The following is a 14335-nucleotide window of genomic DNA, read 5'->3' as shown; positions in this document are numbered from 1 at the left end:
AAAGATAAGGCTTTTAATATATCCCTTGCAAGTACACATGAACTTAAATTGTCTTTTAATATATGCATACTTTATTATTTTCTAATAGTTTTCTCGTGCATCGCACGGGTTAGCGACTAGTAATAATAATAGTAATAGTCTTGCTGGTTATCTTTATAGTAGTAGCTTATCAAAAAAAGGAAAAAAAAAAATCTTTACGAGAACGGTACGAACGCGGTTATTTGGGCTATAGGGACATTTATCGTCAACACATTCATATTATTAATATAATTATTTTAATATTACGAAGTTACGAAAGAAATTAAACCAAGGCGTAGCCGTATCGAAAAATATAAAGTGTGTAGAGTGGTCGCTCCCGAGGCCTGAAGGCTGAAGCAAAGCACGTCTCCTCAAAGAATGGATGGAAGACGCGCGCATGGAGTCGAACATGGAGAGAATTACCATTGCCGAACGTGATGTTAATATTAGCAACCATGACAGGTTAATACTTAAAATACTCGACCGACGACTGTCTTCATTTTTTATTATTTACTTTTTATATATATATATACACAAACATACACATACATACATACTATCTTCAATATTTTCTTATTAGCTTTAATATATAGTTACTACCCACCGCTCGATATCCTGGTCGGATCAGCCAACACCAACACCTTCCACTAAAAGTTCATCAAGTTTAACTGATATCTACGCGGAGAAGCTAGCTTGCAATAAATGAAGCGCTACTGGAATGGAGGGCTGTGATGATACGTACGCTAGCTCTTAGGAATAAGATGACACGGTGAGAGTTATGTATACCTAGCTAGTACACAAAGTCTGTAGAGATGAGATTTGAGTATCTCACTGGGCGGGGTCAAAACTACGTACGTACCCACACATTTCCTCGAGGACAAGTCAATTTGTTCTTTGATGAAGCACAACAGTTATTCCTCACACCGAAATCCTTTGGAAACCAACCACTTAAATCCCCAGTAAGCTTTGGTGCCCCCCTCCAACCCCGGCACTAATATATATGCTTAAAAAACAAGCTCTGGTAATTTCTTCCGAAGCTTGGCGACAATATCTAATGACGTCGTGGAGATTGGTACTCATGACATGAGAGACTCAACGAGAGCGCGTTGCTGCGGGATTTCCATGGTGTTGCGGCTTCAAACTAGGCCCTCTAGAAACGGTTCAATTCAGAGCTTTTTGTTTTTAAAACATCAGATGCTGACACTTAATTACAGGTTTTTTTCCTAAAACAGAAATAATAGTATCACTTTTGTTATAATTTATTGAGTTACAAGGGGTAGAAGTGTAAACTCCAGTTACAATTTTATTTTTCGCTGCTCCTAATTCACCACGTGACAAACTGTAGTTAAAATGGTGTAAAATATTGTGCTATTAAAATTGCTCTTTACCAAAATATGGATATGGGAATTGAATAGTACTCTTTTTATGGATGGGTATCTAGGGGTGTCAAATGGATAGGTTTGAAGTGGGCATAATTGGGTTGAGTATATAAAATTCATTTACCCATTAAAACTTATTTAACTAATTATTTCTAACCCAAATCCAATCTAACTCAATTATTATAATTAAAACCTAACTCACCCAATTACCCAATTATCAAAATTACCAAAATACCATTAAAGTGAAAACCCTACCACTTTCTTGGATTCCCTTTTCCACTCTCTCTAGTCTCCACTCTACTTTCCCAGGTAAAAGAAAAAACTTTTCTTATATTTAAAATTTCTTTTTCTTTCTCCTCCATTGCCTCCCCCCTTCAATTTTGACCAAAAAACTCTCACTTCTGCTCTCTCTTTCTCTCTCTTTGTTTGATTTACAAGAAACTTTCATTTCATTCATTTTCCCTCTCTAACTTTCTTGAGAAAATTCCAATCTCTCTCTCTCTCTCTCTCTCTCTCTCTCTCTCTCTCTCTCTCTCTCTCTCTCTCTCTCTCTCTTGTTAAAGATTGAATGGTGGGGATGTTGGGATCAGAGGGCGAAGTGTTCTCTGCATTGGATTTGGAGTGTTTGGAGAGAGATAAAAAATAAACAAACTAAAAAAGAGAGCAAAAATGAAAGCAAAGAAGAGAAACCTTAGTAGTCAACTTGTAGTCTCCTTTCTTCCACTTCCCACTCCTCACATACTGATCGCTCTCACACAGCCTCCTCAGCACAGCCAAACATGAGCCTGATGGCGAGGTCAGTGACATCTTCGGTTAACACGTCAGGGGTGTACGTGACCTTAATCCCCTTCTCCTTGTACTTCACGAGGTCGATCTTGTCCACTTTGACGCTGAAGCTCGACACAATCTCCAACCTCTGCAATGCCTCGATCAGCTTGGCATTGGTGCCGGCGAAGGCGTTTTCGATGATGGTGCGGATTGAAGTGGCGTGCTCCTTAATGAACTGCAACTTCTGTGGGGCTGTCCAAAGCTTGAAGAGGTTGTAGTGCCTCTAGAGCTCTTGCTCCAAGTACGAGTTCATCGGGATGAGCATGAGTACTCCAATGGATTCCATGAGTTCTACACGAGAGAGAGAGAGAGAGAGAGAGAGAGAGAGAGAGAGAGAGAGAGAGAGAGAGAGAGAGAGAGAGAGAGAGAGAGAGAGAGAGAGAGAGAAGTGTTTGGAGGCTGAGAAAATGAAGGAAAATGAAAACCTTGAAACTCTGAAACATCTAAGGGCTTTTTTTTTTTTTTTTAAATGGGAAGGACGGGGTTGAATTTGGGTATATTGTTTTTAGGTTAAATGGGCCTCAATGAGTTTTTAGTTAAAACCCAATAATCACTGGGTCTAATTGGATTGATACCCATTTAACCCAACTAATAATTGGGTGGGTTTTGGTTCAATTAGAGTGGATGGGTTTAGGTGGGCAAATGGGTTTGGGATTACTTTGCCACCCCTAACCATATCATTGTACCTAGTCACAAGATCCGGATTTCTTTGCATGGTAATGAACGAATGATTAGGATGAGAAGTTAAAAAATCTAATTATAATCTCAGTCGTTGAATAGAAATATATTTTAACCTATAATTTTTTTAGTTTTGTACCTTTTTCATACTTTTCTTACCATTTTTTTTTTAGAAAGACTTTTCCTACTTTTATATGGATTTTTTAAAATATTTTTTTTGTATTTAGAAACAAGCCCGTACAGAAGAGAGGGGATATAAAAGGGAGGAGATACAAGGTTGTACCGCGGATCTGAATCCCACTTGCTAGTTACTAATTTGTTACGTGTTACACAAAAATAAAATGAATTTAGCTCAACGACAAAAAAAAAAAGCATCATGTGATGATCACAGAAATATCAAATATGTATATAAATAATTAGCTTTTTTAAAAGAAAAAATTACTGCTATTTTTTATTCTAATGATTATTTTTTACCATCAAACTAAAACATTAATTAACTTTTAAAACATTTTATCTGTTGAGCCATATGTAATGATTAACTATTATGCTCTATTTGTTTTGGCGATAATGTTTTCTAAAAAATTATTTATTTTTTCAAAAAATATTTTCTATAAAACTATTTCATTTTCCTATGTTTGGTAACAACCTTAAATGAGATGAAAAATAATCTCTTAACTTCCTTTATTTAGCTTGTTGTGAGATAGAGTTGTTCTCTAAAATAATTTAGTAAAAACAATCTCTTAAAATAAGCCATATATTTTTTGTTAATCAAAAATAATTTTTCTTTAAATTATTTTTTCTAATGCTATTAGAAAACATGAAAAGCTATCTTTCCATAATGTTTTTTTATTGAGACAAACGGAACATTAGTTGGTACATGTATTTAAGCAAAAAATTTTACTATTTTTTTTTTTTTATACAATATAGAAATTTTACTTTAACATAATCTAAGTATATATGTGTGTGAAACTTCTTTTTGGAAACTTGATCCCTGACTCTTACCCCTTATACTCTACAAACACTTATACTTATGAAATGACTATCACGTGTATGGTGGTATTTTACTAATTAAAAGCTGAAAGGATGTCCTATATAGCAGATCCCTTTCATTACATGGGAACATCACACACTAGTGGGCCCACATGTTGACCCTCTACTAGGATTGAGATCAAGTGTAGCACCTAGGGTATTGCACTTGATGTAATTGTAATCAATAACTGAGATTGAAAGTAAAAAAAAAAAAAAAAAAAAAAAAACTTTCAATCATAATCATGAAAGAACAAAGTTTCTCTCCAAATTAGTTGGAAAGAAATCTTACAAACTCATCATATATCTTTATATTGAGTGTGAATTTTAAAAATCTAATCGTTAGATTGCATGTTCTTATTACATACTTAATGATTACAAAATTTCAAAAAGATCAAAGATCAATTGCTATGTCATCAAATAAATGTTATAATTTCAAGTTTTTGTGGTTTAAAGTTGTATATAAAAAATAAGATTATTATCAAATAGTAAATAACATCCGATTTGAACGAAATTTGATATGCATGTTAAGAACATAAAGAATATGAAATTTAACGGTTAGATTTTCAAAATTCACACCTTAAAAAAAAATATACGATAAATTTAAAGAATTTTTCTCTAAATTAGTTTGGAGAAAAACTTTGATCGTCATGAAATAAAATATATTAAGAGGGAGTCAAAAGATAAAAAGTAAAAAGTATAAAAATATTTGTGAGTGAGAATAGGTGAATTGATCTCAATCCCCCTCTACCGTACCTTCTCATTTAAAGGAGATACTCCAGCCTCATTTCATTTTGTTTTTCCTCTGAAAAGGAGATTGTGCTTCCTGTTACCCGTCAAATTGGTGCCACTGTCAACCGTCAAATTTTCCCCCTTTTTAAAAAAAAAAATTTATTTATTATGGCTTCGGCAGCGGACAGAAGCGTTGTGAGCTTCAATGGCGGCGGCAATGTAAGTTTGTCGTTGCAGGTCTGGGATGCGTTAAGAAACGTGGATTTCAGAACACCAAAATCCAGTGATTTCATACAACGACATACGTCGAGCAGCAAAGGTTAGGAATTTATTCCTAACATAGCCCCCTTAACCCATTTAAAAAAAAAACCTCAACCTTAACCCTAACCAAAATTATTCCTAACATAGCTTCCTTCCCGGTCAGTTTCAAGGCATCTATTTCTTTGTTATCCAATTTATATGTTTGATTGATTGTTACTTCGCATCAATTTTTGTAATTTTTTTTTCTTTGAATCAGTTTCAACTCAAATGCGGCCGTGAGCTTAACGATCAGATTGAAAGCTTTAATTTTGAATGTTTTTTATAGCCTACTGAACAGGTTTGGGTTCTAGATTTATTAACCCTAGTCCTTAGTTTTTTAAATTTACAAATTTATTGTCACTTGGATGATTGGATCAATTTTTATTTGATAATTAATTGTATTTTTTTTTTTCCTTCAAGTTTCAGCTTAAATGCGGCTCTGGATTTAGCCATCAAATTGAAGAATTCAATTTTGGAAGCTATTTATCACCGACTGAACGGGTTTGGGTTCTAGCTTCAATCTCTCTATTTCTTCGTCTTTCAAATTTGATTGTTTCTTGGATCAATTTTTGTTTCATAATTGATTTATTGCCTTTTGTTTTCTGTAAGTTTTAACTTCAATGCGGTTGTTAATTTAGTGATCAGATTGAAGGTTTTGATTTTGGAAGCTCTTTATCGCCTATCAAAAAGATTTGGGTTCTGGTATAAATATGTTTGTCTAGATGAATTTATTCTCTATACCCTCACCAACACTACTACAAATTCCCATTCGATAGGAATTATATTAAGGAGCTTGGACTGCCATCTAGCAATCATAGTACGATGGAGAAAAGCGATATTTTGACTAACTTCTGTTAAATCAAGATATTCTTGACCTTTGCTTTTATTAGCTTTCTTCCTGGGACAATAAGTTTAGCCATTCCTATCTCAAATGAGTCCGGTAGGATTGTTCTTCTTCAAGCAAAGGAACAAACTCTTCTTTATGATCCAACTCCCCCTTCAAAATGGTCTTGAGTGCTAGCACCACCGATATTATATGTGAAAATTTCCCTAGATGCCTGAGGTTCCCTATCCTACTACTCCACCCTCACCTAAAATCCGCCAAAGTAATCCTTAGCTGTGGAATCCAAGAGCTTGTGAGGTAGAGAGAGACCTTCCTTAAGTTCTCCTTTTTCACCTCTCTTTCCCATCAAGCCTCTTCAACGAAGCTAGCTCAACACCCTCTAACGTATCAAGACGACTGACAAAAGGGGGGGGGGGGGGAGGACGAATCACCTGCCAATCTGTGATCAAACAAACTATACCTGAAGAATGGGACATAGATTTACCGACCAGGCATCTCTTTCGTTCAATAATGCCTTCACTTCAAGTTGCTATTTACCAATAAAAAAATGAAAAAGACACTACCTTTTCGAATTGAAGAAGCTGAAGGGGTGAATGAGTGCCACAGGACGTTAATGTGCCTGTGTTGCTCATTGTACTTAGGGGTTAGCTCCTGAATATGCATAATTTGGGATTATTTTGAAGGATTAGTGAAGCATTATGTCTATGATACTTATTAATACGATAATTGTTAAAATTATCAGTTGAAGCTGGAAGGCCTGTTTATCTTTAGCGGCTATGGATAATTGATTTTTTTTTTTTTTGGCTTTCCATTTTCATTTTGCATCTGTTTTATGTGAATTGGGTTTCTTAATTCATGATATGTTTTACTTTTAGAGTCACTGGTTTTTTTAGGGATTTGATGCAGCCATAGAAGATGAATTTGTTATTACTTCAAAATTATTCTTAGGGCCTATGTGTGAAAGTCCAATTAAAGTAAAAACCATTTGATTTGAAGGTTTAGTTATATGTGTCCTTAGGTTAAAACGGTTTCAATATGGGTTTTAATTAACATATTATGGTCAATTTTGTATTCAAAGGCAAAACTGTAATGTATACTATGCTTGAACTTTGTCCTTCATTGGCTACATTAAACTCCCAAGATGACTCTAGAGTTGGAATTGATCCATACCAAAGGAAGAGTATACTCACTTCCTAGCTCAGCAAAAGGGAGTTGCTTCTTCCTTTGCTTCCACTTTAGCTCAATCAGGTACTGCATCCTATTGTATTTTATGTTACACTTCATTGGAGTCTAAGAAAATAAAGCGTAAGATATTTAAGATCTCCTAAAAAATCCTGGACTCAACTAAAGTTGTGAAACTACCAAAATATCTTTAATTTATAGGGATTGCAGAAATTATAACTTTGCTCCTAAATACAAAATTGACCATAACTTACAAAATAAAATCCCATATTAAAAACTGTTTTAACCCAAAGACACACAACTGGACCTTTAACATCACATGACTTTTACTTCAACTAGACTTCAAGCATGGCCCCACAAAATAAATCTTGAATATTCGAATTTGTAAAGTAGTAGCATTTTAATGTTCCATGGTTGCAACAGATATGTTGGTTTGGAACTGTCGTGTTGCTTTTCTAATTTCTGGGTTGTGAGGAGTGTGGGTGATTGTCTTTTGGGAATTGTGGACTGCATCTGAGTGTCAGCCATTGTTTTGGTTGCTATTTATTTTTAGTGTTGCTCATGGGTGCTGCGTCTTATTCACTTGTTTACTTTCTTTGTCTTAATTGGGTGCTTATTGGAATCCAAGGAAGGTATACAGCCCAATTTCTTATTCCCATTTAATATGCTTTCTGTTACTTTGATTCTTCTTAAGGGGAGTTATTATGCACAATGGGCCCAGGTTATTGAGGATTTTCTTTTGATAGTAAGAAGTTTACTTATCTAAATGATGATCTGCCTCCTATTATGGACCAGGAGTTGTTTGTAGAAAAGTATGGAATCCAAAGTAAGTTGTAGCCAAGTATTTTTTCCCAGTACCAAACTTGTGCAGGAGCAAGCCTATGAGCTAAATTCTGGTGTCAATTCTGAGCCCTATTAATTTCTATCTTTTTCTTCTTCTATACAACCCCAAGTTAAGCCCTTACTCTTACCTATGAAAACCATAAAACCCTACATAATTTCTCTATCAAATAGTCATAATTTCCTCTTTCAAGGGGAAGGAAGTGTGTGTTGTTTGTTTGGTTGTTTTTGTGGTCTTTGAAGATTTAAGAAAAGAGTTGCCCATTATCATTGTTGGGGCATATTCTGATTATTTTAAAAATTAGCAGCAAGGAAAGGGGAAAAGGTATTTTTCTATATTGGCATTGTTGTATGTTTTCTTTTAAGTTTTCCAAGCTTCTCTGATATTTAAGGCCTATGATAGATGAGATCTGTGCATCCAACGAAAACGTAGTGTGAATGAGATGGAAAAAAGAGGAAGAAGAGATGGGTTTTATTCCTTTTCCAGTTGGGTTTCTTGTTGTGTTTGTTGATTTAAGATAGTCAAGGCTTGAGATTTTGACTAGAGTTTATGCCCCTGTTGAACTCCTAGTTTATTTATTTATTTTTTTTGGGGGGGGGGGGGGGTATCAGATGCTGAATTGTTGAAAACTGGCTAAGTTGATTTATTTGTTTGATTGAATGGTGTTTGTGACAAATTTTTTCTTAAGATTTAACATTTATTTGTATCTTACACATTACAATTATATGTTAATTATGACTTTTTTCACTAGAAAGTTATGTTACTTTAGATTATGTAACCATAAATGGAAATAACGTTTATTTGTTTGTTCTTTGATTAATATGTAACTTTCGCTTCTATTTTTCCCCCTACCGATATAGAAATAAATTCAAATACTTCTAAGCATATAAATGATCCAAAGGGATTAAAAACCCATAAATTGCAAAATAATGATGTCCAAATCCCTTGATTGATTTGAAACCCAAATCCAAATCCAAAATCTAAATCCATGCTCCCAAATGCAGCCTTAAGGGTTGAGATCCTTGAAGATTTTTATGTTAGCAAGGCCTGGTTGTGTTATTAAATTATCATGCATCCATGATGTCAGCCTTCACAAAACTTAGCCTAGAGAGCCCAGGCACTAGGTTTGTGTGTGTCTGTTAACTAGGAGGTTCATCACTTCTAATACAATTTACTTTGAATGCCAAAAGTCATATAGCTTAGTGGCATTGACTAGTTTCCTTTATGAGGAAAACCAAAGAACAAATCTGCCCTCATACATTTTCTTGAGTATTGTTCAAATATACACAGTTTTCCATGAAAATCTCTACTTCAGATCGTCCTTTTGCTTTCAAGATTCTCACAATGAAGAAACTTTCTTCCTATGCTTTCTTCAGATTGCTCTTTATGAGTTTTCCAAAAAAAAAAAAAAAAAGATCGCTCTTTATGACAGCAATGTTCTATGAAGTAATTTTAGTAGAGGTTTTTTTGGGGTAATTACAAATAACCCACTTGAGATTTGGCCTATTTTCACCTTGCCTATCCATGGTTCAAAAGTTAGCACTTTGCCCACTTGAGATTAGCTCTGTTAGGCTTCCGTAAGCTACCTCTCCATTTGCCATTAGGAAAGCACTTCTTAGACAAAAACAAACATAAAACGAATATAAAAAACTAGGGTTTGAAATTTTTACAAAAATGGATGAACATTACAAATGAGGATCCCTATCCAATTCCAAAGTTTTAGGACTAAGGCTTGGTTGTTGTTTTTAACATTTCTACATCAATACTAATGCAAGTTTTAGGAACAGTAAGTCTTATGTCTGACCTATGGCTTATTGAAACTACACAGTCACACACGCATATAAAGACTGAATTTTAAGAATTCTTGATGAGACAAATTGTTAAAGATTATTTCTTGTAGTAAGGATGAATTAATTAGTGGCTTCATCTCTTCACGTTGAATTGCACTCATTGTGGTATGTTTGGGAGAGAAACCTAATAAAGCTTAAGGGATATGCTTCTTTTCTATTCTTTTTTGGAAGTTAAGTGGATTTTGATTTTCTTATGTTTAGAAGAAAAAAAAAATATTAAAGCTGAAGGGTTTCTTGTTTGTGCATGTGCCAGCATTGAAGCACTCTCTTTCATTGAAGCATTTCATGCACTTCTTGGTGACCTCACCTTGTTTCCGATAGCCTTAATTGGTTTACACTTTCAAGTCTTGGACGTCTCAACACTTCATATGCATTTTGCTATCGTCTTGCTTTTCTTCATGGCTACAATTGTCCATCGCATTGCATATACGGAGATAAAACTACGACCTCAAGATGCTAGGTATCTTCCTATATTGAGTTTCATTTGTCTGGTTTCTGGAATTATTGCTATTGAGCTACTCTTCGCAATAATCATCTCCCCCTTTTGGCTATTCATGGTTAATTTATGCCCAATCTTGATCCTAGGGGTACTGCGTCATTTGTACCAACAAATCTATCAGTGTGTTTACTACACAGCTAATTTAGTACTCAATCCAGTATGTAGCTTGTTTAAAAAGATTTGTGAATTAGTTGATCAAATATATGACTGGGGTACAGAAATTCCAGTAAGCGGCTTCTCAACCATTTTCTACAAGGGAACAAGAAAGACAATGGTATGTATTTAGATGGAAGAAAATGTTGAAGTGACATGTAGTTAATTATACTTATTTTAAGAAAAAAAAAGGGATGCTTGTGATTCTTTTACTAGTAATAGAGTCAGCTGGTGTTAGATTTAAGACTGATTGCAGTATTCCTTTATGTCTCATTCCTAATAGTGGCATCTTGGTAATACTTTATTGCCTGATCTGTATTTGCACACATAAGAAGTTGTCATCCATTTATTTCTTTTGGATCCCGCTCCATCTAGCATCAAAATGACTTGCCTCTACAACACTTCCAATTCTGGAACCTTTTTTTTGCTCACACCAGCATTGCATTGTGATTTGTGACTGCATATCCTCACCACATTTATCGTGATTCTCCACTATTTCTGATAAAATAAAGTTAGAAATCCATTTAATCCAAAGGCCTTTAAAACACTCATTTGAGAGGGCATACAGTCTTCTATGATTGATTATTGTCTAGGCACTGCATGTCTCTCAATACTGACTTTCCACATATAGCTTGGTATATCATGTTATTTGTCTTGTGAGAACTGAACTCAATCACAGTCGCACCCACATACAAAATAATCAACTTGCATATTTTGTTTGGAAATGTTGTACTTCTGTCCAAGTGTGCAACAATAGCACCAGTACACCACTGAGAAGGTGACTAGAAATAATAAAGAACGTTTTAAACATTTCTAGGAATTGGAAATCGTGGCCCTTTTTTAAGCTTTTATAAAATCTCCCTCTAGACTCTCCTCCTGGAGGCTCAGATTGTATTGTGAATCACAAATGCTCTAGATAGAAAATAATTTTACATGTTCAGCAACCTTTAAAATTCCTTACTAAAAAAATGGGAATGAAAATGTTTATGTTATGGAAAACAAACATGTGTTGCCTAGTGTTTCTTCTAGGTACAAATCCGTCCTCTCTTAATTATCGAATTATAATACTATTTTTTTTTTTTAATAGATATAATAGAATTTCAACTTATGGTGCTCATTTTGCAAAATTTAGCGGAAGGAAATGAGAATTGGGAAGCGATCCCGTTCCAATTGTGGGGCTTTCTTTCAATAAAAACTTCTTTGCTAAGAAAAAAAAAAAAAGGTTAACATCATCCCCTAAGCACCTAATCAAGGCATTTTGTGAATCAACACTTTAATTAGTCAGCATGTTGAAGACAAATACATTTTGAGTGCGAAATTCTCATAAATAAATAAATACAGCGTTTTGAATTTCTCTAACATGGTACTGTAATAACGCAATGCAACTCATTGTTAAGTGACCATTCCAAAACAATGTAAATGAAAAAACAAGTTGTCCTGTTGCTAAGAAAGTCTCCCCCTGGAAACTTCGCCTAGACAGTGACATTGTTGTCCCTTCCTGGTGAAGGTGAGTTAGTCCCTTGAGATAACAACGTTATCCCAAGGCTTGTGGGCTTTTTCTCAGGGGTCTAGGAAACACCTAGGATAGCTTCTAATCTCTAGAACACCATCAATGGAGGACATTACAAAACATTGGAGCTCGCTTTCCCTCTCTGAAAAAGAAGGATCCGGTCTCTGTCTGCGAAAGGAGCAAGCAATAGAAGAGTTCGCCATTGCAGCGAGATTCCTCACAAAACGCCCACTCAACATTGAAGCCATAGCCAACACATTCACTCCTCTTTGGAGATCCAAGTCAGGATTTAAAATAAAAAATCTAGGTAACCATCGGATGCTTTTCTCCTTCGACAACAGGGGCGACATTGATAGAATCATCAAAACGGAACCTTGGTCTTGTGACAAACACTTAGTGGTGTTAACCCAATATGAAAAAGATACAACCCTCAATCCCATAGAAATGAAGAAGGTAGCTTTCTGGGTACAAATTTTTGATATACCTGTTAGGTTCCGAAACAGAGAAGTAGCAGAGCAGATTTGTGAAGCCATAGGAACCATCTTCCACCCCTCGATGCCCCTGACAGTGACGGTGGCAGCTTCATCAGAGTTAGAGTTTTAGTTGATATTTCTCTACCTCTATGCAGGGGCAGACTCATCACGCTGGAGAATGGTAGAGAGCACTGGGTTTCATTTAAATATGAACGTTTACCCAACTTGTGCTATTGGTGTGGGCTCCTTACCCATGGTGATAAAGACTGCAATAAATGGATTGACAGTGAAGGTTCTCTCCAACAAAAAGATCAACAATATGGCCCCTGGCTAAGGGCCTCGCCTTTTCAAGCTTCAAGGAAGAATGTAATAAATGTTCCAGGTTTTTTTGCAAAGAAAAACAAGGAAAACTCAGGCCATTACTCACCGGATCCGCCCACTCAACCGCCCACAATGGCCACAGGAATGGCCTCGGTGTCCACCCCTCCCCCTTTGTCAACTTTTAATGCAATTGACTTCAAGATGTCCAATCTCGAAAATTCAGGGGCTCAGCAGACCAAGTCAAATTCAAATTTTGACACCAACTTGAAATCTCCCCCCACCAGAGACTTTGAAGAGCTAATCAACGAGATTGACCAAGAGATATCCTGTTTTGACCATGCGGAGGCCCACCAAATGAAAAGTCATGGGCCTCTCTCTAAGTCTGTCCCAGGCCCAGACTCTCTCTCCCCAATACACCAACCCATTACGTCAAAGCCCCTCCAGGACATTACAAACCGTCCTCAGACCACCCCTCAAGCCCATGAAGAGAAAAAATGGTCCCGTATCCAAAGGCCTTCCTTTCTCTCTGAAGATCAGTCTCTAAGCATTTCTCTGGGCAAGCGTCTTCTCCCACCATCCTTTGATGATCTCTCTCCAGCAAAATGCAGAGCCTCTCCATGCAATGGCAAAAATGACAACCTCTCTCCAACGGCGGCAGCTGCTCTCCAGCCCCGCCGAGCCCAATGAGTTGGCTGTGTTGGAACGTGCGCGGGCTTGGGAACCATCGCACCATTCGTGAACTCGGATCCATGGTTCGAAGTCAAGATCCCACTGCTCTTTTCTTAGCCGAGACTTGGGCAGGAGAAGATCGTTTGAAGCGGCTATGTCGAGAACTTCTATTTGATCATTTTTGGATTGTTCCTCAGGTGAATAAAACCGGTTGTCTAGCTCTATTTTGGAAAAAATCGGTCCACATTGAGGTAATTTCTTCCTCCCCCAATCATATTGATACAATTGTTGGTAGTATTCCAGAAACCCAATGGCGTTTTACTGGTATTTATGGGTTTGCGGAAGCAGCAAGAAAACCAGAAACTTGGTCCTTGATCAAGTCCTTACATCTTACTGTTTCCCTTCCCTGGCTGTGCGCAGGGGATTTCAATGAAATTCTGTGGTCACATGAGAAATTGGGTCTCGGTCCAAGACATGAGGGTTGTATGAAGGCTTTCCGCGATACCCTTGACGAATGTGGGCTTAAGGACCTTGGATATCAGGGATATAAATTCACCTGGAAGGGTAGAAGGCAGGGCGGTATGGTGTTTGAAAGGCTTGACAGGGCAGTAGCTAACAACCAATGGTACTTCCTCAACCCGGGCACGGCAATTCACCATCTTAATACCCACTCCTCAGATCATAAACCAATTATTATCTACCCAGAAGGTATAATCCCGAAGCTGAATAGGCCCTTCAAATTCGAAAAGATGTGGCTAAGTGATGGGGGCTGTAGCCGGACTGTGAAGGACGCCTGGGGCCTCTCCTCTCTAGATGCTTAAATGGCCGTGGTTGCAGGTAAATTAAAAAACTGTGGTGATAAACTCCTCTCTTGGAGTCACCTTTCTTTCGGTAACATTAAGAGATCAATTGAGTTGAATTCGAGGAAACTTAACAGAGCCGAATTAGATGCTGCAAAAGGAAGGGGTGATGCAAATTTAATTTGGTCTTTGAAAAGCTGAGCTTAATGACTTGCTGGACAAAGAAAGTCAA

General features: G+C 36.6%; 1 protein-coding gene across 6 annotated transcripts; it reads left to right on the top strand.

Moving 5' to 3' along the window:
* Positions 1 to 4659: 4659 nt before the first annotated feature.
* Positions 4660 to 10713, top strand: LOC126703420 (uncharacterized). 6 transcript variants are annotated; one of them, XR_007648061.1, is made up of 4 exons: positions 4660 to 4980; positions 5179 to 5259; positions 5382 to 5462; positions 9932 to 10713. XR_007648061.1 is itself a non-coding variant. In XM_050402378.1 (4 exons), the coding sequence occupies exons 1-4, from the start codon at positions 4867 to 4869 to the stop codon at positions 10461 to 10463; spliced, it is 708 nt and encodes a 235-aa protein (XP_050258335.1). In that variant the 5' UTR covers positions 4664 to 4866; the 3' UTR covers positions 10464 to 10713. The 6 variants fall into 6 exon arrangements, 2 of the variants coding, with proteins under 2 accessions (XP_050258335.1, XP_050258336.1); XR_007648060.1 differs by having other exon boundaries at positions 4660 to 5080; XM_050402378.1 differs by having other exon boundaries at positions 4664 to 4880.
* Positions 10714 to 14335: the final 3622 nt, after the last annotated feature.

This window comes from Quercus robur, chromosome 10 (assembly GCF_932294415.1).
Source record: "Quercus robur chromosome 10, dhQueRobu3.1, whole genome shotgun sequence".
NCBI classification, from domain to species: Eukaryota; Viridiplantae; Streptophyta; class Magnoliopsida; order Fagales; family Fagaceae; genus Quercus; species Quercus robur.
The sequence above is the reverse complement of the archived record's forward strand: the minus strand, read 5'-3'. Positions and strand labels throughout refer to the sequence as shown.